The sequence below is a fragment of the Limanda limanda genome, chromosome 6 (genome assembly GCF_963576545.1).
Source record: "Limanda limanda chromosome 6, fLimLim1.1, whole genome shotgun sequence".
Classification (NCBI taxonomy): Eukaryota; Metazoa; Chordata; class Actinopteri; order Pleuronectiformes; family Pleuronectidae; genus Limanda; species Limanda limanda.
In genome coordinates this window covers 20,911,607-20,936,569 of record NC_083641.1, presented here as the reverse complement: position 1 = coordinate 20,936,569, position 24,963 = coordinate 20,911,607, and the positions used below count along the sequence as shown (strand labels likewise).

At 41.8% G+C, this 24,963-nt stretch overlaps 1 protein-coding gene across 1 annotated transcript in view; it reads left to right on the top strand.

Annotated features, from left to right (window-relative positions):
* LOC133002942 (roundabout homolog 2-like) overlaps positions 1 to 24,963 on the top strand; it is a 44,234-nt gene that overhangs the window by 5,799 nt on the left and 13,472 nt on the right. The window contains exons 2-9 of the mRNA XM_061072530.1: positions 3,855 to 4,181; positions 13,468 to 13,625; positions 15,402 to 15,522; positions 15,618 to 15,756; positions 17,729 to 17,856; positions 21,705 to 21,829; positions 23,297 to 23,468; positions 23,835 to 24,040. Of these exons, the coding sequence (XP_060928513.1) occupies positions 3,855 to 4,181; positions 13,468 to 13,625; positions 15,402 to 15,522; positions 15,618 to 15,756; positions 17,729 to 17,856; positions 21,705 to 21,829; positions 23,297 to 23,468; positions 23,835 to 24,040 (1,376 nt within the window). The remainder of the gene's footprint in view (positions 1 to 3,854; positions 4,182 to 13,467; positions 13,626 to 15,401; positions 15,523 to 15,617; positions 15,757 to 17,728; positions 17,857 to 21,704; positions 21,830 to 23,296; positions 23,469 to 23,834; positions 24,041 to 24,963) is intronic.

Genomic DNA, 24,963 nt, shown 5'->3' with positions numbered 1-24,963 from the left:
AAATGTCACAGTTGGTTTCTCTGTAAATATTCCAAAACTTTTCCTAGCAGCCCCCCTGAGTAAAATGTCTAGAAAATGTCCAAGTGAGCCCATGTGAGCATACAAATGTCCAGAAATTTCAGAGTGAGAGAGTGGGCGTGTCGATGAGGTTTTTAATACAAGACAGAAAATAATAGCTCAAGGAGGAAAATGAGTTGCCTAACACGTAGAAGATGCGGACGAAAATGTCAACTCTGAAAGACGATGAGATTTGAGAGCTTTTAGCGATAAGGGCAATCACTGAAGTTGGTGCTTTCTGCAGTGGAGTTTATATGTCATCCCTGCTTCAGCTCTATCCAGACAAACCCTCGCCTGCACGTTACAATGAACATTTTCCTGTTGTCATGAAAACGTCTGACTCTGACAATCTTCTGCTGGGTTCTTCATATGTAAATGGGAAGTCCAAAGACCTAATCTTCCGGAGTTCATGTCTGAAAAGGATTTATATTTATGTAAACTCTTCTCCACGAGGAGTCCTCCTCTACTTATTCATGCCTTGTAAATGTGAAACTCATTTCACACCAGAATGCCCCAGATTAATACTTTTCACACTCAACATTTCCACATGCACCCTGATATCTGAGGAGCCACTGTGGACTCTTAATAGGTTGCATTTATGATCCGACAAAAAAAAAAAATTCACTGAGGCCTGTGATGTTTACTTTTCCACATCAATAACGCTAAGAGTTTCGTTTTTTGCCGAAAGGTGCTTTCAGTCACTGCACCACAATCTTCCTGTCATGAAGCAAACGTTACCTTGAAAAACATTCCTTCTCACAAAGGCAACGCGTTGCTGTCGTGCTCAAGGTGGTGTAGACCTTTTTTTTTTATTGATTGCACACTTGTCACAGGAGCAGATTGTCGCTTGTCACTTCGACCACCTGAAGCTGTTTGCTATTCCTTCTTTTTTTCTCACATGAATATTCTCCCTGCAATGCATCAGCACGGCTCCGCATTGATTCTGCTGCACGATAGCTGCGGCTGTAATGAGCGCCCAATCAATCTCATTAATAATCCCCAGGGATAAAAAAAAAGAAAATGCTTCTGTTACACTTTTAATCCCCTGCTGTGTCTGCATTGGAATCATTAGATATTATCACTCTTAGTATTTCCTAAGGGGTCAAATCAATCCACAAGTGTTTGTTCGTCGTATGGTGACGGTTAAGCTAATCAAACCAACTCAAAGCAACCTTGACAACACAATATACACAGTGACACACACAAGGACAGCTGGACAAAGACAGCTCGATTGCATAAACACTAGAAAGAAAATGTAACAAAACAGACACTCTGCGAATTTATATAATACGAAGATTAAAATGACATCTTGTTAATCATTAATTGGGCTGTCAATGGCTTTACACGTTGATGGTTTTACTGGGTGAGAGGTAACCACTGATTTGTTGGAGCTTGGAGGAAATAAAAGGGAGCCAATCAGAATAATCTATAACTATAAGAGTTAAATGACTGATTTCAACAATAAAGGTAGTTTAAATGCAGCTATTTTAATGTATCAATGATTTTACAATAATTGTTGAAGAAAGAAAATCTACCACAGATTTATAAATAGTTACGTAGAGAGACCATGACCTGAATTTATCTAAGTTATCAATTTAAGTGAAATATAAAAACAATAATTCCTAACTTTTAATCATACACGGTTTTGTCCACTTTATCAGGGCTGCAAAAAATAATTTATCTTTATAAATTCACCAAAATACATCATTTCAGCAGAACAACATTTCCACTTCAGCCAATTTCCAAAGATTTCACCCTGATCTTTTTCTTAGAAGATGGTGGAGACCAAAAACAGAGCAAGAGTGAAATAAAGCAGTTATACTTCTTTGTCACATAATCAGAATGCTGACCAGTCATAATGTCATCTTACTTCCCCTTTTCCTCCTGTCATAATCACTATTGCCATTAGACGGGGATATCACTTAAACTTTAACATTAAGGTAATTTGCTGAAAAGATTGATGCTTTCTACTTTATTCCAGGTATAGCCTAAGGCAAAACATCATGATTGGTCATAATTGGCTTTTTGCACCAGGACATCACATCTCACATCAGCTAAAATAAAAAAAAGATCCAAAAGTCATTAATTCTTCATCTTTTCTTGGGTGTTATCACGCGGAAGTCAGGATATTTTTGCCTCTTCAGCAACGTTTTTTTCATGCATGTCTCACAATTCTCCTGTCACTGAACCACTGTAGCTCTGCTTTCAAGAGCTCGACTCTGTCTCTCAGTATTTGTTTTTGGGATAAAACTCCAGTTACGACTGAAGTGGAAGGGAGCTCAGTGTGTGATGTAACTGTATTACACGGCTTGGGACTTTAAACTGCCAGCGGATCCTTTGCGTGCTTAAAAAACCACAGTTCACCATCAGGACATGGACGTCTGCAGAGATACTTCTTCAAAATTTAAACGATTCAGATGTGTCAATATGTAATCTTCACAAATGCCATACAGCTCTGATTAAATATAATCCGCAGGAAAGCACTTTTTAATATCTTAGAGGATCAGCTTATGGGCGCATAGTATGAAATGTTTCACCCTATACTTGCTCTTCTTCCTGTAAACAAAGTGTGGTTTTGCATCAACTGGAAGTGCTTGGGCACATTTTTACCGCCCGATTAGTATTCATCCAGATCCTGCATTAGCGTTTAGTGAGCTGTCCTGGGTCGTGACCCCGGGGTGTTAGCTGAGAGCGCTCGCATCGCTCTTTGGATGTTTACCTCGGGTCTGAGTCGTGATGGCAACTCCGGGCCCGCGGGGATCAAATCAGTTCATGAAAAGACATAAATCTGCTTACGGCATAAAAGTGAGGGTTTATCCTGATGCCTCAGATTTAAGTATAATGTAACAGCAAGCGTGTGCAGCGACATGTGTGTCATTGGGTTAGTCCCGGCTGCTCCTCTTCGCTCATAAAGGAGGACGTTCAAGCAGTCGAGATTATCTGCTGAAAATAATGCCTCAGACAGAGCCGCATAGTAATCAGTCGCACAGTGACCATTTCATTTCCCTGTCTTTCTTTCTTTTTTGTTAACAGTGAGGGAGAGACCATCTGTTACTCAGAACCAAACTAAAAGCAGCAGGATTTTGAATTATTCATTTTTTCCAACTGTAACACATTGTTAGAGACATTTGGTCTTGCTCTAAAAGCTTACCTTCGGTCTTGAAGCAGTGTGCCCTTCCCTCACAGCCAAGAGAAAATGGATCCCCAGAGAGAGGGATATGGGAGTTATCTATATCTTGCTGCCTTATTCTCACATCGTGGGTCTCTCTCCCTTTTATACGCACAGGTCTGCCTGTGTTATTCCCACTTTTCCTCCGACTTCATCGTCTCAGCCTCTGCAACGGTTCAGATTGACACATAGATTGACCATTATCATATCACATGTGTGAATTCATCCTTGGCACATGCGGCTTCTATTTGAAGATACTGTATGCACACTTTACTAGAAAGCAGCAGAAACCTCTGCTGAAGAATGGATATTAAAGGTTGTTATTGGAATATGTCCTATCTGAAATCTCAGTAACCTTCAAAGAGTTATTACCCATGATTATGATAATTATAACTTTATTTATATCGCAATATCTAAACAAAGTTACAAAGTGCTTCACAAAATGCAGGGTAAAGTATTGATATTGCAACGATTCACCGCTATCATCCAAAAGAAAATCTTTGTTCGGCATCTCAACGAACGGTACTCATGTCCTCCAAACAGTGTCATTGCTTTCTATTTCTGTGTTTTCTATAATGGTTGGTGCTTAGCCTCGTAAGTGACATTTGTCCTCATATTCACGTTACAGGGTCCCGGGCACGGCTTGACGACAGCGGGCCTCGCATAGTGGAGGACCCCTCGGATTTGATTGTCTCCAAGGGGGAGCCCGCCACCCTCAACTGCAAGGCAGAGGGCCGACCCACTCCCAGCATCGAGTGGTACAAAGATGGCGAGCGTGTGGAGACTGACAAAGATGACCCGCGCTCCCACCGCATGCTCCTGCCTAGTGGCTCCCTCTTCTTCCTGCGCATCGTACACGGACGACGGAGCAAACCAGACGAAGGCATCTACACCTGTGTGGCCCGCAACCCCCTGGGAGATGCCATCAGTCGCAATGCTTCTCTGGAAGTTGCCAGTAAGGCTCTTTTCTATTTGTTATTGTCCTTAAAGTGTGTGTGTGTTCCTTTGCACTACATGTTGTCTGTGTGTGTGTGTGTGTGCAATATGAAGATGCTTCACAGTTTGTCACAGATCTCGCTGCAGTCGCCTGGCAGCTTAATGGAGGTCCACTGGACAGTTGGCTGTGCTTGAAAAGGATGACATGCAACAACTGAGCTGCAGGAGGCGACCCCAAAAGAGACGGTGCTAGAGATAAATTCAGTAACAGGTGCTGGCCTGTGGATGGGATACTAATTTTAGTTTATTGTGGCAGGATATATATTTTCTCCAAGTTGTTTTCTTGTTATTAGCTCTTTAATTGCGTCTTTAAAAGAGTCAACGCTGTGACCATAAACAACATTTGTAGGAACCATGGAGGTAAAAACAAAGTGATAATAACATTCTTTCTGAAGGAGTCATTTGAAATAGGACACTGCTGTGGTCTTGCTGTTTTACATTTGTTAAATCTCTCTAACTTATTTCACATAAGGGCAAAATGATCCTCAAATATTTAAGTTCAACTTTGGGTTTTTCACATGATCTCACAGATATATATATATATCTGTGTTTAGCACCATACCATGTCAAACTGTCGGCTTATATAAAAGATAATTAGATTCATGTTAATTCAGTTGTAAGTTGTTTCTAAAACACATTTTATCTCATTTATTGAAATCGTAATCACGTACCGATTGCCATTAATTCATAGAGTCTGTCACTGGCCCTTGCAGGACTGTAATATACACAACGAATGAAATGCTACCTTTTGTCAGTCTCTGCGCGTTCATGTGTTTTGGGGGCGTGGCTTTGAGGGGAGGGCAGATTAAAGGGGGTGTGATGTAATGGCTGCATTTTTTTTTTGTGTAGTCTGCTGTTGCTAGCTTTCCCAGGATTACCAACCCTAGCTTTGATACATAGATTTTTAATTTGGGAAAATGACTTGTAATGAAATAGACTGGTATTAGATCAGTTTATACTGGTTATGATATAATGGCCTGAACTGACGTAAAGGAATCAGGATCAGTAGAGATAACTTTTGTTGCATCTCTAATTGCCTTCACCACTTCTTATGCAGTGCTTTCAGAAAAACAGACTTCGAAGAGGTGTGAAGGTGAAAGGGTGCGTTCCTCTGACAGCTTTTCATAACACTTCAATTAGAGAAAAATATTAACAGCTTGTCCTTGTGTCACAGTGGATCTATTGTGCTGCAAAGATTTCATCGAGACTGCTTTCGGTCAGACTCAATGACAAGTGCTTGAGATGATTTATATTTAATTCAAGTGTTTTTAAAAGATGTAGGAGAGTTGTGCTTCTCGGCCACATCTCGTGTCTTTAACGTCATTGTTTCAAAAATCTGTCAAATGTGATTTTTTTAAACGATGGAGAAATCTATGAAAAACCACCCGGGCTAGTGACGTCTACCTGCTTGACTCTCATGTCTTCATCAGTAATGCTGAAAACACAGGAACATCTCAAAGCCAAATTCCATTTCGTTCATTTCTTGATTAACTATACATGATGTAGTGATTCATAAAGCATGGTATAATTCAGTTACACAGTTTAGTAAATTATATTAGGCCTGCAGCTGTCAATTAATTAATTTCGTTCCTTATAAAATGTCAGAACATGGCGAAAAAATACAATTTATTTTCTTGTTGCTCACAAATATATTATTTTGTCCAAAACCCTTAAATAATGTAATAAATATATATTTTGTGATAAATAACAACAGCAATTCTTCACTTTTGTGAGATTTTGGCTTTTTCTCCAAAATCTTGGCTTGAATGGTGATACAGAAAACTCAAGGGTCTAATTAAGCCTGATTTGTTTTAGGATGTTATATGAATTATTATTATCTATCTCACAATGTTAAATAAAGTGCAAGAAAATCCTGCTACTTTGTCCAGACCATCGTCTGAATGTGAAGATGGACGAGATGACAGCTCAACAAAAGTGAAGCCAAAGCATCTCGATGGCCATCTGCAGGATCAGTCATTAATCCTGCCTCCTCCATGTTAGCAGATGGGACACGCACCAAAGTCAAAAATTAAAATACACGTTTCTGTCATTTTAGGTCGTTCCTATTCCTAATTATTTAATGTTATAAAATAGAGTGAAATGTCATGATTGACAGCTGAGAGTCTATGATTGGCTCCGTCCCCTGGCTGCTCCTGCCAAGACTCTGGCTCCAAATGCACAAGATGGCACGGTCCTCCTCCAGGATATCAGCTTAATGTTCGGATAGTGGGACCGGAGCCCATCGTCTATCTTTATTGACAGTCTACGGTCCAGATCCACCAAGTTTCAAGAAAATTGTTAAAAGTTTTGGCATAATCCTGCTAACAGACAAACAGAAACATAACTTTGGTGAAGGTACATTTAGTGGTTTTACCTTGTTTAATTAACACCATCAGTTACTTGTAACCATACAGACTGAGACCTCCTCTATGGCAGCCAGGTAATCATCACATCAACTGAGAGTCACCGCTTAGCCAAGCCGTGTTTTCTTTGTACAGACATGTGGCAGAGGAATACAGCAGGCGAGCGTGAGCCTCCTCAAAACTTGGCGCATGCACTGAAGTAAAAAGCTCCCAATAGGAAGGAGCCGTGTCTATTATTTTTCCCTCCACGGTCTGGGACACGTGCCATTTTCTTCCTCCTCTTCTAATTGTGCCAGTGTACTAGTGTTTCGGCCTTGGGCTGAACTGTGGCTCTCTTTGACACGAGGAAATGGATTAGTCAGTGGGTTGATTGGGGGAAGGAGCATAACAGATTACCAAGGTCGGACCGTCCTCGTTAAAAAAAAACACAACACAAAACAGCAATTGGAGCTGGGTCTTATCTGCCACCATACTGAGGCTTCCTGGCTGACAGTGAGTGTAAGTGCTCACGGCTGGCTGACCTCATCTGCAGCTCGTGTTCAAAAATAGGGATGGTCTCCTCCGATATAACGCATAGTGGGAACCACACAAAGCTGCGGCTCATGCAAATACACCGAGCCGGGTGAAGATGAAACGCATATGCAGTCACGTCGCCTCTTTTGCATTGTTGATAATGAAATTTAGCTTCTTTTCTTTTGCGGAGCTGCAGATAACAGTGCAGTCATATCTGTAAAGGGATGATTCACCTGCAGGCGCAGAGTGACTAACAGTATTAGTAAGTGGCTGTTTTGTTCTAATCTCACTGCCTGTGGCTGGCGAGGGCATATGCTGAAACAGTGTGGTGGTGGTCTCAGACTCCCCCCCCCCCACTCTGTGTGAGGGTGTGCTGACTGTGGGGTAAATTGTGACCCAATTAGCTCTGGCAGGGAGGTGGGTGGGGGGGAGTCTGCCGTGGTAATGAGGGGGCCAGTCTTAAGCTGGTGGTCTGTATGCATGTGTGTGTGTGTGTGTGGTTAAGGGACAACAGGTGGGAGAAGGAAGAGCTTTTCTATCTCCCACTGAGGAGTAATTAATACCAATGGATCTGTTGGATTGTTAATGCAGCTCTGCGTATTGCGCCGACTCTAACCTGGTTTTAAGCACATTAATTACACATTAATTGTCAGTGGATGATGCATAATGTATTGTGTTGTGCTGCGTGACTAAGGCTTCTTCTCACTGCAGCGAGTTAACAGGCTGGCGCCGCTCACTCTATCCACTCCGAGCTGGAATTGCGTCTGCCGAGAAAACAGAGATACACATCTAACCTATGTTGGTTCCATGCATCACGTCGCTCCGGCGGCTCTGCACAGTCGAGAGTGATATCAGAGCTGAAACAGGCGGAGTGAATGTCAGACGCTCACATCAACAGTTGCTGACTGTTTGTTTTTCAGCAATGGGTTAACGTGCGAGGAAAGGATGTGTGCATGTCCTGCATTATCAATTCACAGGCTAATATAAAGCCGTCTGGGTAGAAAATGCAGGGACGTGACGTTTAAGTTTTGCTGCGGAAAGAACAGTGTATTTGCTTCCAGCACATCGACACCAGCGTTAGCTGTTATCTCCCAAAGATCTGAAATCTTGTTGTCTTCTCCGAGTTGACATCTTCGTCGCTAGTGTGTTTGACACCTCTTTGTCCTCCTGAGATGTTTGTATTCTTTCTTATACGTGTCTGGAGCAACCAACTCAGACATTTGAGTTCACACTGTTGCTTGAGGCACAATTTACTTTTTCTGAACCAGACTTGAACCCGACACTCTGTTCAAACCCAACCTGAACCTGATGTTTCTCAGATTGCAGACAAAATGAGGACCTAGCCTGCGTGTCATTCCGGGAGATTCATGAAAAAATGTAAAAACTGTTTATTAACTGTAACAGTTAAATGTTTGGTTAATTCCTAACCAAACATTTTTGAATGCTCAAAAGCTTTTTCTTTCTGTATCTGCTGTGGCTTCCCTCTGCAGTCACCGATATTCAGGAGCTCGGTTGCCAGCAACAGTTATTATTCTGTCTTTTCGCTCCTCTTTTTTTTTTTTTTTTTTTACTTTAAGCTGCCAGTGATCAGCTGACCTGCCTGGCTATTGAAAAACCAGAATAATGAGACAGTGGAAATATAATCAAATTCATTCCTCGCTCCTTCCAAACACAGATGTTTTTTAGGCTTGAAAAGGAAACAAAAGTTGGGGGGGGACTGCAGTAGTGTCTATTTCAAAATCGTGAATGTCTGCCCGTCTCGCTGAGGAGACAGTCACATGGCAGGATTAGAATAAAGTAGGACAAATAAAAAATAAAACTTGCTTAAAAGGCTTTAGAGCCAGATGTTCCTCTGACTCCTGATGAGGGATTATGAAGGAATCAAAGTTCTGGCTGCAGCTTGTTTCTTTGGCTGCGATTGCTCTATACGACAGAGAATCTGCAGATATATACATATCATCCCTGATAAGTACAGTTTATACGTGTAGCTTAGAATATCTGCTGCTGGGTGCATTAAAGTTGTCAGCTCGAATTTCCCTCTGCAGTTCAGCAAGCTGCGGTTTATAGGAGCCCTGTCAGATGTACTAATAAAGCAGAATGCGTCGTGCAATGTCTCTGTGTAATTGCAACATCATTACATTTCTGTAAAATGGAGGGATTCATGGGCGAGAGCTACCGAAACAGACCGTTTTCCCCGTTGTCCCTTCTCATCCTCCATCAACATAATCAGACAATGGATTAACGCTGGCTTCTCTGCAGGCAAAGCCTCCATTAGCCATGACAGGGCAGTATCATGGCGATGGGATTAGACCACCTCTAACGGGTTTAGTGCTCTCTGACATAAAAGAACAATAGGAGCCAGGCACAGGGTCGTCTCAGGCTCTTAAAAAAAACATGAACTGACGCCGTCTTTCTACTCTGCTCTGTCTGTCCCACAATCACTGTCAACACATGTTTGGTACTAAAACTTTTCTTTTCACGTCCCGTCTGTCACTCACCTACCAGGTGTCAGTCAACTGTCTGGATTTGTGAATGGTCAGCAAACTGTTTGGTTAATTTTTCTGCAGGCTTTGATTTGCACTAGTCACTAGAGTTTATACATCCGCAGGGGAAACCAGATTTAACTTAATCTTTAAAACAGATTCTAAATGTGAATATACAGAATCTGTAGGCCAGTGTTTCGGGGATTTCCAGTTTGACCAATCAAGTTTGAGCAGGCTCATCGACTAAAATCCATCGACTTTCTGCCTTTTGATTTACCTTCATTCATATGCAGATAACTGTTGCTAAGCCCAAATGTTGTCTGGACCTAAACAAAAACTAGCCTTGTTAGTGTTTTGTGTGGAGGAACATATAACTTGTGTAATAAAGAAACTAGTCGAACAATAAAAGCATTATTTGCTTGGATTTACGCTTCTGATACAACAGAAATTACTGGCTGTTTCCCACAGAAGGCAATTCGTCATTTATAGCTAATGGGCTACTGGATTGTATATAAATTCCCTTGATCCGGATTTTTGGATCTGCACCAAATTTCAGTATGAAGTATGTTCATCAAGGTCCATAAATTATTCACTGAGAAATCAAGCAACTAACAATAACACCCTTTCCTGGATCCATTCCCTTATCCAGATCCCCACCAACATGTTGTGGGTTCTTTTCTGACTCATACGCATCCTTCCACCAAGTCTCAGAAAAACCCATTTAGTTGGTTATGTGCAATCCTGCTTACTAACAGGCAACCAAACAAAAGCTGAAGAAAACATAAGCTCCATAGGTGAAAATGAATAATTAACAATAAACCCACCGTCAGCAATATACAGGAATCAGCCCTGCACGTGCAATACAAAGCCTGAATGCAGCACATACCATATTCTGGTGATTAATCTCTATCCTGCCTCTGTTCATTTTTTACAAAAACATTAACAGATGGCCTCTCTGCAGCATCTCTCTACTAAACTCTGCATCATAGAGATAAATGTCACTTAAAACTCAAGTGATGAATATTCTCAAAGCGATTAAATCTCCTAATCTGTGTATCCCTGATATATTAAAGTTAAAATGAATGTGCCCTCTCAGAATAGTGCCCAGAGAAGTAATGATGAAACCGCTGAAATCATTTAGCCCTGCTTTGCCATTATTTAAGCTCACATGAAGAAGTGCCCTGGGGAGTCTGAGGACTTGTCTCTTGCTCGCCGCCTGAGCCCAGTGTGGATGGAAGCGAGAGCACAGGGCCCGGTTTAGGAGATTATCAAGATCTAGTCATGTAATGTCCGAGGAGCTAAGTTGTGGACACTAGCCCCTCGGGACCAGGTGGGGGGTTGGGAATGTTGCTGGTTGTCCCTGATTCTGTGGCACGATCGTCTTCACACACTTTAAAGTTGGAGCAAGGCAGGATCACATTAGCTCGAATTCAGTTTTGGAGCTGGCGTTTGAGGGAAGTGATGTGTTTCAACCCTCAAATGTCCCACTTTTCACGTCAGTGCCGGGGGACTCCGGGTTTGAAGAGTTAAAGGTGGTTGTGTGTGCGTGTGTGTGTCTATGTGTGTTTGTATCAGCGGTGTCAGGGATTAGCTCTGTGCCCGTAACCTCTTCACTCCATGGCAGTAAAACAAAGGTCTCTGCATGGCCGTCCAACCAGGCCTTACAGACCGAGGTCTAAAAATAATGCCGTGCTTTCAATTAGCCCTTCAGCTGCGCAAAACATTTGAAACATCAGCTAAGTGAACGGGGTCGGGGGTATTTGGTGGACAGACCTTTGGGAGCCGTGTGAGTGCCTTTACTGGTTTTTTTTACAGCTCCTGCAAACACGCATTTTGTGAGGGTACTCAGGTGTTTTAGTTTTCTGCGTGAAATGTCCGAGCTTCATCCAAACCTCTGCTCGGCCCCTGCGATCTGACTTGATCACCTGCTCCGGGATATATTCCAGTGTTTGAAAGTGAATAATCACCGAAATATTACTCTGGGGTAATGAGAAATTGAATGATGTCAAAGAGGTTAGACTTTCTGAACGAGTCTTCATTCTGCAGAGACTTGTCACGTCTCCTCAGCGTAAATGTCAAAGCGTTAAATGATAGGAAAAGACAATTCTCTCCCACGCGGTAAAAAGTGACTTTCACTTAATTTCAATAAAGTTCAGAGTTAAGACGGCAGGCAGCGTGTGATTGATGAAGTCATACCACGGAGCGAGTTAAAGAAGAGGGAGAATGTGCGGGTTGACTAATGTCCAATTCAGACCTGAGGGAGAACTGTCTGCCACCTCGCTAAGTTTTGGAATATTCATTGCCCGTTTTACCCAAGACAATTATGGCAGTCAAATGAGGGAGAGGAATGACTCGCCCGTCTTTGAATAGCTGCGATAAAGTCACTTCAAAAGACATTTCATTCAAGCCCAGTGGCAGTGAATATTGATGTTGGACTGAAGACCCGGGCTGCCATGTTGACACAGTCCTGTCAGACGAACTGGTGGATAATTAAGGTGACAGTTCTGACTCAGATTAATTAGAGCTAAGTGCATATGGAGCTCAACGGCACAAGTAAAAATCCCATTCATTTTCTGGATAGAGATTTTGATTATCAGCCGTAATGTTGTAACCATCCGAGGTAGATTTACCACGAACTACGAGGCAGTGAAACAATATTATGTTCTCCGGTAGAAGCCACAAGTCTATGATATCTACTGTGTTTAAGAAATAACCACAATTGGGAAAATCATGTCAAGTGCTACGATTCTTCCGTTCTCCGATCATTCAGTGTTGAGTGAGTATATTTAGTTCTGTAGTCAGAGTAAATTTCAGGAAAATGATCGGACTTCAGTGCATGTCTGAAAGTAGCTTGTGCTAGTTAGCTGTGCATGCTAATGTCTGCACCTTTTATCGTTTTTTTTTGATTAATGCACCGTTTGAGTATCTTTTGTTCTGGGAAACAAGCCAATAAAAAAATAAACTACCCTCCAAACTTTGAACGTGACAGACCTGCCACGGATTTGTGTTTTAGTGATCGTTTAATTGATGATTGAGAGGGATCGATGTTTACAATGGATTTCGGATTCACTGTCATCTCTCATCTTTGTATCTGTTAAAGATTGATAAAATATTCATGAAAGTGTAAAAGTAGATCGCATTGATTATGCCGCCATAGTTCACTTTGGTTGAGAAATAAAGAGCCTGCAGGCTGTAGCTACAGGATGTGGTCCAACATGACAAGTGAAGCGTGAGACTTTGTCAATCACAGCAAACAAAGATTAGAAGATATTAAAGGTCGCCATGTCAAACTCCTCATCCTGCCGTCATCCACGGCGGCTGATGGGAGAGCGAACCCCGGGGTGGATGGGAGGATAGGCTCTGGGCGTTCAGTGTTGATTTCATTGTAAGTCAGAGCCGTGCGGATTCTCTTTCAAGCGAGCGTTTGGAAACAGAGGAACAATCCTTTCATTAACACGGGGGCCATTTTTTTCTCCCTCCCATATGAGCTAAATTATGAATGCGCCGTTATTTGTTCACTCCATGTTGGACCGAGTGATGTGTATTATTCATCTGCTCTGACAGGAGAGACAGCAGAGTAGGACACAGGCCCAGGAAAACATTAAATCAAGAGCACATTCTAACAAGGACGTTGCCAGGGCTTTGAGCACTCATGCACATGCAAACACAACAATTGACTTTCCCTCAATATGCTTCGTTTCAACTTTCAGCAGGAAGATGCTCCACTCAAGAAAAACACATCTGAATGTTTTCCAAGACAAATCTGTATTTCTTTTGATTATAGCAGGATGCATGTCTGCGCTGCTGCTCGTGGATCCTGTGCGTCTGATTCCCAGACAGACGGGGCTTCTGAAGCTAATTAGATTTCTTTGTGTTTCCATCCTAGTCCTGAGAGATGATTTCAGGCAGGCACCGAGTGATGTGGTGGTGGCTGCTGGCGAGCCTGCCGTGCTGGAGTGTGTGCCTCCACGCGGTCACCCCGAACCCACCGTGTCCTGGAAACGCAACAACGCCCGAGTCAGCGCCAAGGATGACCGCATCGCTGTGAGTAAAAGCAAAACACCGATCAAGGACTCTCCAGTTTCCATTTTAAAATACTGAGCAAACACAAAGCTATTAAAGTAGAAGGGCACTCAGTAGAATGCAGATTCCCGCCAAGGTCCAACAGCCCCTCTTTGAAACCACATTTAAATTCACTATACAGACAGATTGTTTTTGGAACTGCACCAATGAAATCAGCTAAAATGCCTGTCACGATGTTGAATCAAGTAAAAAATGATTCCTCCATCCGCCCACTGATCTGGATCCCTACCAAAATGTTCGAGGTTCTTCTCTGATCCACACTGCAGCCCTCCACCACGTCTGATGCAAACTGTCCAGAAACCCTCCGAACAAACGGGCAGGGGTCAAAACATAACCTCCTTGGCCGAGGTGATGATGCTGGACCCTCAAGTTTGGCTCAGATTTACCAACTCATGTTGTTGGAGTTATGTGAACCTCATGATAACTCACAGAATATGTGAACAGGCTAGTTCTGGGTAAATCTGAATACTACTTTTTGAGCCTTGCAGCTTTTAGTCAGTGTTAGGATCATTTTGGGATTTAAAAAATGTGTTTTATTACAATGAAGTAGAATTAATGCAAAATTAAAGCAAAGGTTATATTTGTCAATCTCAATAAATTCGATAAAAAGATGAAAGCCTACAGTGAACTGAAATCAGGAGTAGATATTGTCTGTGTAGCCAAAGCCTGACTTAGCTTATTTTTCTGTGCCGCAGACCTCCATTAAATATACATTAGAGAGCTGCACTGTTAAAGTGGGTGACATGTTCCTTTTTTTTAACACGAACACGACCACAGTGGTTTATTTTGAGCTGATCCCACATATCTAGGTTACTGTCCTGCTGCTGTAAATACTCTATAGCATGAATCCTCAGCTGGAAATAGTCTCATTTAAGTCGCCGGTTTCTCTGGTGCCCGGCTATTTTTCGCTTGTGAAATAATAAATCATATTTGCTTCTGTTTAAAAAAAAAAGTTTTTTATATTTCTCTCACTGAGCTCTTTAGACTTGACGGAAAAGCTTTGAGAGACGGAATAAAGCAAGCGTTGTTTTTCCCCCTTTCTTATCTTTTAATTGGGGAATCAGGAGTGTGAGAGGTCGGCCTCTAATTTTGGGTCCATACTTTATTGTTCTGTTCTTCATTATTTTGGGTCTAAATGGCTAAACACTTGCTTAAAATTAATTGATTTTTAGGAATATGACTCCAGGACTTCTTTATAAAACCCTCAGCTTCTCTTCTGCAGCGCTGGAAAAAACGGCAGGGATTCAGATTTACAACGACAATGTCATACTATCTTTCAACAGCCCTTAATTAAATGTGGATCTGTTTTTCTATGGAGTGGAAAATATCTCGGTGTCACTTTTGTTCTCTCCTCTCATGTGTAAAATCAGGAGTCTAATGGTTTTTCACAGGCATCTTTTGAAATGTAGGAAACATCTTTTAGCCACAACATTCACATCATCGTCTGGTTTTACCATCAGAGAATGAGCAGAAGATTCCAAAATTGAACTCAATCACAAGTACACTGATACTGCTATAAATATATGTATAGTAGTTGTATTCCAGCGCTTTACAAAAGCACACCACAATGACTCATACGGTGCTTTGAAGATGAAGGATTAATGATTTATAACAGTGCTAGAGGATCCAAATGAGGATTTGTTTTCCCTTGAAAGGGAACGGGATGATCAAATTGAGTCGTATCTGGCATCTTCATCTAAAATCTTATCTCTGGTCTGTCACTTTGCTGTTTTTCAGATGCGTGGTGGCAAACTGATGATCTCTCACACCAGGAAGAGCGATGCCGGCATGTACGTCTGTGTGGGCACGAACATGGTGGGAGAGAGGGACAGCGATCCCGCGGAGCTGGTGGTGTACGGTGAGTTCCTGATGAAGGTCCTGCAGTGAATGTTTCGTGCAGCGGTGTCTTTAAAGGAGCATCAGCCTGGACTAACTTTCTCTCTCATGCTGCAGAGCGGCCTGTGCTGGTGCGGAGGCCGGTGAACCAGGTGGTGATGGAGGACGAGACGGTGGACTTCCTGTGCGAGGTGCACGGAGACCCCCCTCCCACCGTGCGATGGCGCAGAGAGGAAGGAGAGCTGCCACGCGGGAGGTGAGAGCGTCGGACTTGAGCACAGACAAACAGACTGGTTGATACACAGACAGCGTCTCATGAGGATGCATAAGAGAAATTCAGTTTTACCAGAGACGAGTCGTGAGTTGGATAATTCCAACATGTGACCCAGAAAACATATGTGGAGTAACTGTTCATTAATTAATGCTCTGCTAATATGGATTCATAAATGGAAAGACCAAAGAGGATTCATTAGTCGGCACAATCCTCCTGTGACCACTTTCATCCTAATTTCCAACTCAACGCAATATAATGTATATTTAGCTCAGCCTATTAGATAATTACATTTTTGTTCTCCAACATTATATAACTATAAAACTTTACATTGTAAACTAACATAGAACAAATCACTCAAACATTACAGCCAAGAATTGATAGAGTTAATGTGGTTTACATTTGAAGCAATTAGGGTTGCAAAGGGGTGGAAAGTTTCCGGTAAATTTCTGGAAACTTTCTGGAAACTTTCCATGGGAAGTTTAGCTCTGGAATTTTGGGAATTTTGAAAAAAAAATAATACGCAAATTAAACGCTGAGCAATAAAAACATCATTCAAAACTCTATTTTAAAGATGTATGGAATGCAGCACACGCTGCACGTTGAATTTCAACCCTCCATTGTGCCATCACATGCACAGATAATTCCCAGCATCCTGCACACTTCAGCCCTATTGGACCTGCTGTAGTGTGCAGGACTAGTCAGGTAAGTTTCGATGATATTACTGGGGAAAATATATTACCATGCTGATTGAGGATTGTTCATCTGTTCATCTAGCCTATTTCCATTCATTTATCCATCAATTATAAAATATGTTTACAGACGATTCCAATTGTTTGGCTAACTATTTATATCTCTGGCATTGCATTAGTGTTTTTTTACAAACTTTTTTCTCATCTTATTCTACAGAACAATGCCACGTGCACTATCTCATGTGTGGAGACATTTCACCCCATCCAATGTAGAAGGAAAGGCTGTGTACATTTGCAAATACTGTGCAAAGACCTATGTTAAGAATGACACAACGATGCAGAAGCATATAGTCAAGTGCCCAAAGTTTCCTCTGGGCTCAAATCAGCCTATGACAAAACAAAATGTTTATATTTATGTCTGTATATGACAAGGTAAATACAGTTAGTATAAATTACCAACAACATTTCCTGTTTATTCCCGTTAATTCCTGTATATTCCCGTTTATTCCCGTTAATTCCCGTATATTCCCGTTTATTCCCGTTAATTCCCGTATATTCCCGTTAATTTCCATGGAAAGTTTCCAACTTTGAATATTCCCGGAATTTTGCAACCCTAGAAGCAATAGACAGAAGTGTATTTGAAAGTAGAAGTTCACATAAAATTCATATATGAACTTTTAATGACTAATAATTATTTAATGTTTTGGCACAACTGAGCATTACTCACAACAAATAATCTTCTGTGACTCAAGATATTTAGAAAACAATTCTTGGCATTTGGGTATGTTTGAAATGAACTTGTCTTGTCTTGTTATCTTTTATTTATTTTGTCTTATTTTCTTCAGTATGAGTCCGTTAAACGAATTTCATTATTGCATAGAAAAAGACTCTGTACCATATACTATGCACTGTGGTTGTACTTGGTAATTCAAATGTATATTTTTTTAACAATAGTCTTTCCTAAATCCAGGTAGAAATCTTCCAATGGGCTAAAGTAATCGTACTTGTTTCTAATTTCAACAGTTTTGAGTAACAGCGGCAATATCAGGCAGCGAGGACACAGTATTCTACTCGTTTCAAGATAATGTCACCTGATTGAAAAAGAAAATAATCCTCGCAGCAGGCTGATTTACGTAGAGAGAAATGATATTATCTTGAACCACCGGCAGATTTTCCCGACTTTGTGTAGATCAGTGTGGTCAATTATTCCCCTGCTGTGCTTCTCTGTTACATCTTTCATTATCTCCCTGTTTCTCATTCCCCAGGTTTGAAATCCACAACGGCAACAGCCTCCGTTTGTTCCGCGTGAAGGAGCAGGACGAGGGCACCTACACCTGCACGTCTGAGAACAGCGTGGGCAAGACGGAGGCCTCGGCCATGCTGCAGGTCCACGGTGAGAAACAACTCATGCATATTGAAAGCAAGCGTGCACGCACTCCTGGCAACACTGTCGTTCAAAAGGCCGGTGTTGTTTCCTGTCCAGCGCTCTGTGTTTTTATATCAGTGCGTCTTTGTGAGTTTGTGCGCTGCTGCCAGGAGCTTATACTAACCCGTATGGATTATGCCATTTGACAGATGTTTGGTAGATGCTTGCTTTAACTCACTGCCAGAGAGCAGTCCCTGCATTAATAAGACATGACTCTCTCTCTCTCTCTCTTTCTGTCTCTTTATCTCCCTCCTCTCTCCACCTCGCTCTCTCTGCCCTTTTCTCGTTTCGCTACACAACATGTGTGTGTGTGTGTGTGTGTGTGTGTGTGTGTGTCTTGGTTTAAATTGTCTCAGATGACTTCATCCACTAATGCTTTTATCAGTGCAAATGAAATCCAAACTGAGCCGTTATCCATTCACTCTGTTTCTCCTTCTTCCTCTTTTTCCCCTTTCCTTGCTATTACCGGTTTTGTTTTGTAGCTCAGCGTTTCATCCATCTCATTAATTTTCCATCTCTCTCCATCATGTTTCAAACCCTATCATCATTCCAGTTGGCCCGTTCCGTAAGTTCACTCTCCATCTAATTCTTTGTTATTTTTATCCTTTTTCTTCCCTGTATGGTATTAATAATGCTTTTTGAAGCAAGGATCACTACCTCATGGTGTAAATAAGTTCCTCCATTAGTGTATCTTAGTGTGTCGACATGCCTGTTTCTGCAGTCAGGCATTAAGTAAGCCTCAGACATTGTGACTTAATGCACACCGGATTAAGGAACTCCTATCACACACACATGACACATCTGCTGTGTGGGTGAGGATGGTGTGACAACATGTAAATCAATCTCTCGTGTGCAGCTGCAGACGTTTAAAATTACTTTCAGTCACGATTCAGTAAAAGTCTTTGTCTTCACTTCTGAACGAGGACGTAGTTCGACGTCAGGATACATCAGTGATCATTTAAACACTAAACTAGTATCCTGTATCTAGTATTATTTTTATTCCTATTACTACTACTATTAACCATTTTGATGGGTACGTGATGTTACTAGAGCTATTATATAGTGTTATAGTTAAAGGAGCACTCCGTCAATTCAGTATGCTCTTATTTCCCATAATGCATCTCCGTACAGTTTTCTCTAAACACACGTTAAACAACAACAACTTTCTTCCCTGCATCTCACAGCTCCAAAGCTAGAGAAGACATTATGTTGAGAGGACAGATTTCTATAATTTATATACTATCATTCATGTTTAAAATGAGTGGAGTGCCCCTTTAACTAACAGTACAACTACTCGTAATAGTAGTAGTAGGAGTAGCAGTAGTGATAGTAGTAGTAGAGGTAGTGGTAGTAATAGTAGTAGTTGCTGCTGCATCTCTTGCATTAATGTACTGTAATAATACCATACAGTATTTTTGCATCATTGGATATTTGGGGATTTTTATTTAAACAGGAACTTAAACTATTCTAGTTTGAGATCATTGTGTATTTGCCGAATCAGCTGTTGACAGCAGTAAGTTACTGTTCCCCCATCATGTGCAGCATATGGTGACATTCTCTCCCTGCTCCTCAATCCTCGTAGGAGGAGAAAACTCATTTATTTTACGGAAGGTGACTTTAAATGAGACGTCAGGAAGTTTTATGATCAGAGTGAACTCAAGCAGAAGTTAAATTTGCTACACAGGAGCTAAACTCATCTAACACACCAACAGAAACTCCCTGACAGAAAAGAGAGTGAAGAGAAAATGAGCCTGGAAGGAGATGTTAAGATAATATTTGATTTATACATGAATTGTGCCTTTCTGAAGTTTTATTAAGCTAGTTCAGTGTTGTTAGAAACGAATTTACCTTCATGCAGCAAATTCGAAAAAGTGTTCTCTTATCATGAAATACAGTAATTAAGTTCGCTGTATAATGTTCTCAGATCTCAGTGGACGTGTAACTACAGTGAGTTAAGACGAGAGGAGGAAATATGGAGAAAATTTTGAACGTGCAGTCTTCTTAATTGTGTCATAAAACACTTAAAACCACCACAGATTCATGGGATTAGTCACTGACTGACTCGTTTGTGGGTTCACTACTTCTGCATATAAGCCGGGCCGAGATTTCTCTTCTGCTAAATATAAAACAAGTGATAACATCTACAATAACAGTGACTTAGACAAAGACTCCGACACAGAGACTGCAGCTCCCTCCACATTAGAGTGTTGAACAATCTGATCTGATAGTAATCTGATCAAAAACAGCTGATAACCAGTAGCTCAGACACAAAGTCCACAGAGAATAATAATCCTTCACACTTCAGACATATTTTTTATCACATTGTCTCCAGTTGGGAGAGACATTTTAATACATGTAGCTGGTTATGTTGATAGATAAATGATCAGCTGTCAACACAGAAAATATCACATAATCAAATTATAATACAAATGATAAAAGCATAAGTGAAAGATCCAATAGGAGCAACATGCAAGACACAGGCTCAATCTAGTGCTGACACATAAGTGTGTGAGAATAACACAACACGCAGCACAAACAGATTTGTTTAAAGACATTGCAGCATTATGAAGTAAACAAAATTCGCAAAAACATCATCAAAACACTCCGATGTTGATGATAGTGTGAGACATCTTCAGTGTTTGGGAACACGCTCGCAGTGAGATCATTAAGACCGGACACAGATGACTCAGTTCTCTTGTGCATCGAGCCAAATGCGCGTTTGCTTGCTCGTGTGAGTGTGTGTTTGTGAGTGTGTGTGTGTGTGTGTGTGTGTGTGTGTGTGTGTGTGTGTGTGTGTGTGTGTGTGTTTGTGTGTGTGTGTGTGTGTGTGTGTGTGTGTGTGTGTGTGTGGTGTGAGTGAGAACGAATCCAGGCTGGGGAAGGTTCTCATCTGACGGGAAGCCCGAGCCAATTATTGAGACGAGAGGTAGAAGGCAGTGGTCAATGTAAATCTGCAGAGGATGTGACCTGAGCTGGAAAGTGCCGGCTCTGCTCAGACTTTTCCCCCAAATAACAGAGTCAAAGTCATTAGAGCGGCGTTGCCTTCAGCCGCCATGATTTGCTTTTACAGAGGAGACAGAGACGATTTGGCTCATTAAAGATGAAAGGTGCGATGAGAGGGATAGATCAAAAAGCTCCGAAGGTTAAAGAGACGTCCCTTCAATCCCACTTGTTAGGAGCTGATGAACGCTTTATCTATTCAGACCAAGGTCATAACCAGTGGTAGACCGTAACTTAGGAAAGTATTGTACTTTAAGTTATAATATGTTAGAATTCTTCATAAAAATGTCTAAAAAGCAGTTGATCTACGTTATTCTTAGACTTGTGAACTTACATCATCCAAAATAGACATTTAATTCATCATATCGTAAACCCCAGTTAGCAACTGTTCAAGGCCTGAGATTAATTAATGAATTATTTGATCAGGAAAATATGTGATTTGATCTGTGAAAGTTATCATCTCAAGACCCCTTGAGGTTCACCTTGGGGTCTTTTGGAGGGCTCCAACCCCCATGTTGGGAACCACTTGGCCATCACTAACACTAGTGCATCAATAATCTATGAGCAGTCTATGTGGCCCATATTTTTTCACTGAGAGTCCTTGGTGAAATTTTAAGGACATTTTGCTCATTGCACTTGAGTAGGATTTTAAATGCAGGACTTCTACTTGTACTGGAGCATTTTTATATTGTTGTACTGGTAATTTCACTTAAGTAAAGGAAATTCGTTCCCAACGCTAAAGGAGTTGATCACACGTTTGAAAGAGTGTTCTTTCTTTGACTGGGTGGTGAGTGACACTTCTTATCCTCTTCCAGTTCCACCTCAGATTGCCTCGAAGCCCCGGGACCAGATTACCACCCAGGGGATGAGCGTCACCTTTCAATGCGGCACCACGGGAAACCCTCCACCTGCCATCTTCTGGCAGAAAGAGGGCAGCCAGGTAAGCGTCTGGAGCAGAGAACAATACATTCTATAACGGAGAAAACTGCAGCAGCAGAGACTTCCAGCACAATATGTTTCTCTTCAGGAAACACAGCACGAGTTCTTATGAATAAATCTGCTTCCTAACAAGCCGTAGATGCTTGTTTTTTTATCTGAGTTTACAGGGATTTAAAAAAACCCAAATACTGTATTTTTTTCTTATCAATAAGCAGAGTTTTCACACCTTCATTTTAAAGGTGAGAATGATTCACAGCAACATGAGCAGTTTTTTCAGATTTTATCGTACAGGTTTATTTCGAGTGGCCCACACTCTTCAACACACATATTTTTACACGTTAAAATGGACGAGAGATAAACAAGAGAGCACAGCACATTTGCATTTGGCTCAGAGATATGACGAGATACAAATTGTTGGAAGGCGTTAGCGTCAATGCGTTGGCGGGAAATGTTTCTCCTGCTTGCGCCTGGAGTGTTAGAGAACGGCAGAAGTAGAGGAGAGGGAGGGAGGGGTGGCAGGAAGTACACCAGGTGTAGAAACTGCGTCTTTAGGGCAAATCTGCAGACAAACGCCGTCCTCTTCCATATTGTACCCAACTATAAATACCCTGTTGCGCAACAGCAGCTGGGATCACCGAGTCGGCGAAGCAGCCTCAGATGTTTTTAGGAGCATGCCTGAAAGAAAACAGGAAGTTCAGCCGCAGATTTTGTGAATAAGCCTCGGTGTGCAGGATGGTGGAGGCATTCCTTGGCTGTTTGTGGAGCTTTTTGCTGTATTCGGCGGATTATCTGCAGCCCTATAACCTTGGTCCCTCCACCGACGTCTAAGCCTCTTAGAGGAATGAAATGGACGGCTGAATGGATTGATGTGCATCCCTTCCCCCAAGTTCACATCCATCTCGCTTACAGAAAAACAGAATGGGAAAGCTGTGTGAGAGTGGGCATCATCCCCAAAAACACCAAAACAACACGTCTCTCCCAGTTTTGACCTGAGTCTTTGCTGTAAGAGGAGTGTTGGTCTGTCAGTCCATACTGAAACCGCTCAACAACCACTGAGTGAACTGGCTCTTTCTTTGTTTAGACAGTAATAGTTGGTGGGAAGGTCGATATTTTCTAGTTTTGAGTGAAATGTCTTGACAACTGCTGGATGGGTCATGAAACTTGGTTCACATTCACGTTTCAGCTTGTCCAATACATTTCGATTTTTTAGCTAACGCATGTTTCTCTACCTTGGTAACATCCAAATTAGTCATTTTCTACAATTTCATAGACTTAATAATAATAATAAAAAATGTAAGTTTTTAGTTTTATTCTTCCAATTAAATATGCCTACTATAAATAGACCTTTTATACGCTTAATTGTTAAACCGATAATTGAACATAATAACCGGATTCACTGTGATCAACCGGTTAGTTGGTTGTTGGCTATATGAATGATCTGTTGTGCTGTGTGTGTCTGTGCGTTTAGATGTTGTTGTTCCCCGGTCAGCCGCCGTCTCAGTCTGGTCGTTACTCTGTGTCCATGAGCGGAGAGCTGACCGTCGCGGACGTCCACCCCGAGGACTCTGGTTTCTACATCTGCCAGGCCATCAGCGTCGCAGGAAGTGTGTTGACCAAGGCGCTGCTGGAGGTGGAAGGAGGTGAGTCTTCACAGCCTCGTTTCAACCTGGGGAAGGTTTAGTCTTTATTTTGTACCATCAACTAATGAGGGGAAAACATGAATATCTTAGTAGGTGCACAGCGATAAGACTAAAAATAGAACACAATTAGAGAGCCCATTTAGGAAGAACAATGAATGTTCTTTTTCAGCAGCATCCGAACACCAGATTTTAGCTTTTTTGTTTTGCTTTTCATGCAACCTACTTTTTTCTGTCTACTGAGCATCTAAATATTTTCACCTTTTGCACTCTCCGCCATCCAAAATAAGTTTATTTTCACTTTTCTTTAGCTAATCATGAGAGAGCTGACTCGCCTAACATATGCTTTCACTCCTTTCCAACCGCCAGGCCCTTCAGGTCGTGTACCACCGATCATTCGCCAAGGTCCGGCCAATCAGACCGTATCTCGGGGAGCGACGGCGCAGCTGCACTGCCGCGTAATCGGAGGACCTTCAGTCAAGATTTCATGGGAGAAAGATGGAGAGAGACTGCAGGGAAATAAACCAAGACTGACCTTGATGGAGAATGGCACTTTGCAAATCGCAGGCATAATGGTGTGTGTTTGTGTGTGTGCGGGATGGGGGGGGGAATTGTCATTTATTCAAAGAGGCACTAAAAGAAGATGCTTTGAAAAGTGTTTGCTTTCAAATGAAGAAAAATCTGATTGTGTGACTGAAGGAGAGAAACGGTAAAGATTAGTGTAAACACTTACTCTGACCTCCTTTTACTTTCTCCCCAACCCACATGGCAACACATTTTTTTCACGTTCCCATTATAAATTCAGTTTAGTTTTGTTAAGATAAGGTGAGTTTCAAACAGCGATTTCTCTGAGGCAGTGCACATCTCTCCAGCAGAATGATGTGCTCATACGTGGTGTTATTGTAATGTTAATGAAGGTGCTAGTTTGTAAATGCTAATGTGCTCCGCTTTGATGGAAGAGCAGTCTGTAGCCCCTTTGTGCTATAACCCCACCTGGAGGTCAGCGGGTGCAAGCAGGGTGGCGTAACAGTTTTCCCGTTTTTTCCCTGTTAATTGACGGGATGATAGATGATAATTAGTTTTTAGGCATATTAATCCAATAACCTTCCCGGACTTTGCTTATTTTTCGCCTCCTCTCTCGTCCTCTTTCGCAGCAGTGGTGCACAGAAAAACTTGGAAGCATTAGGATTTGGTCCAGTGCACCACTGAGGCGAGGGAAATCTGCCATGCCAATGTGCTCAATGGAACAGAAGACATGCATTAGTGTGGCATCAAGGGGATGACAAGGGGGAGGGGGGGGGGGGGACGGGGGGGAAATGGAGATGACGAGTGAGGGACTAAAAATATTTACCCTGCTGATGCCCTTAACCTGCCATCAATATTTGAGCAGTCGCTGGAGTCATTTAAGGAAATTCACCTGTCCACACGCGGCGCTGTCAGTCAGCCAGAGGTCAACACTGCGGAGGATGATCTCATATGGTCTGATGGTAGTTCGTGC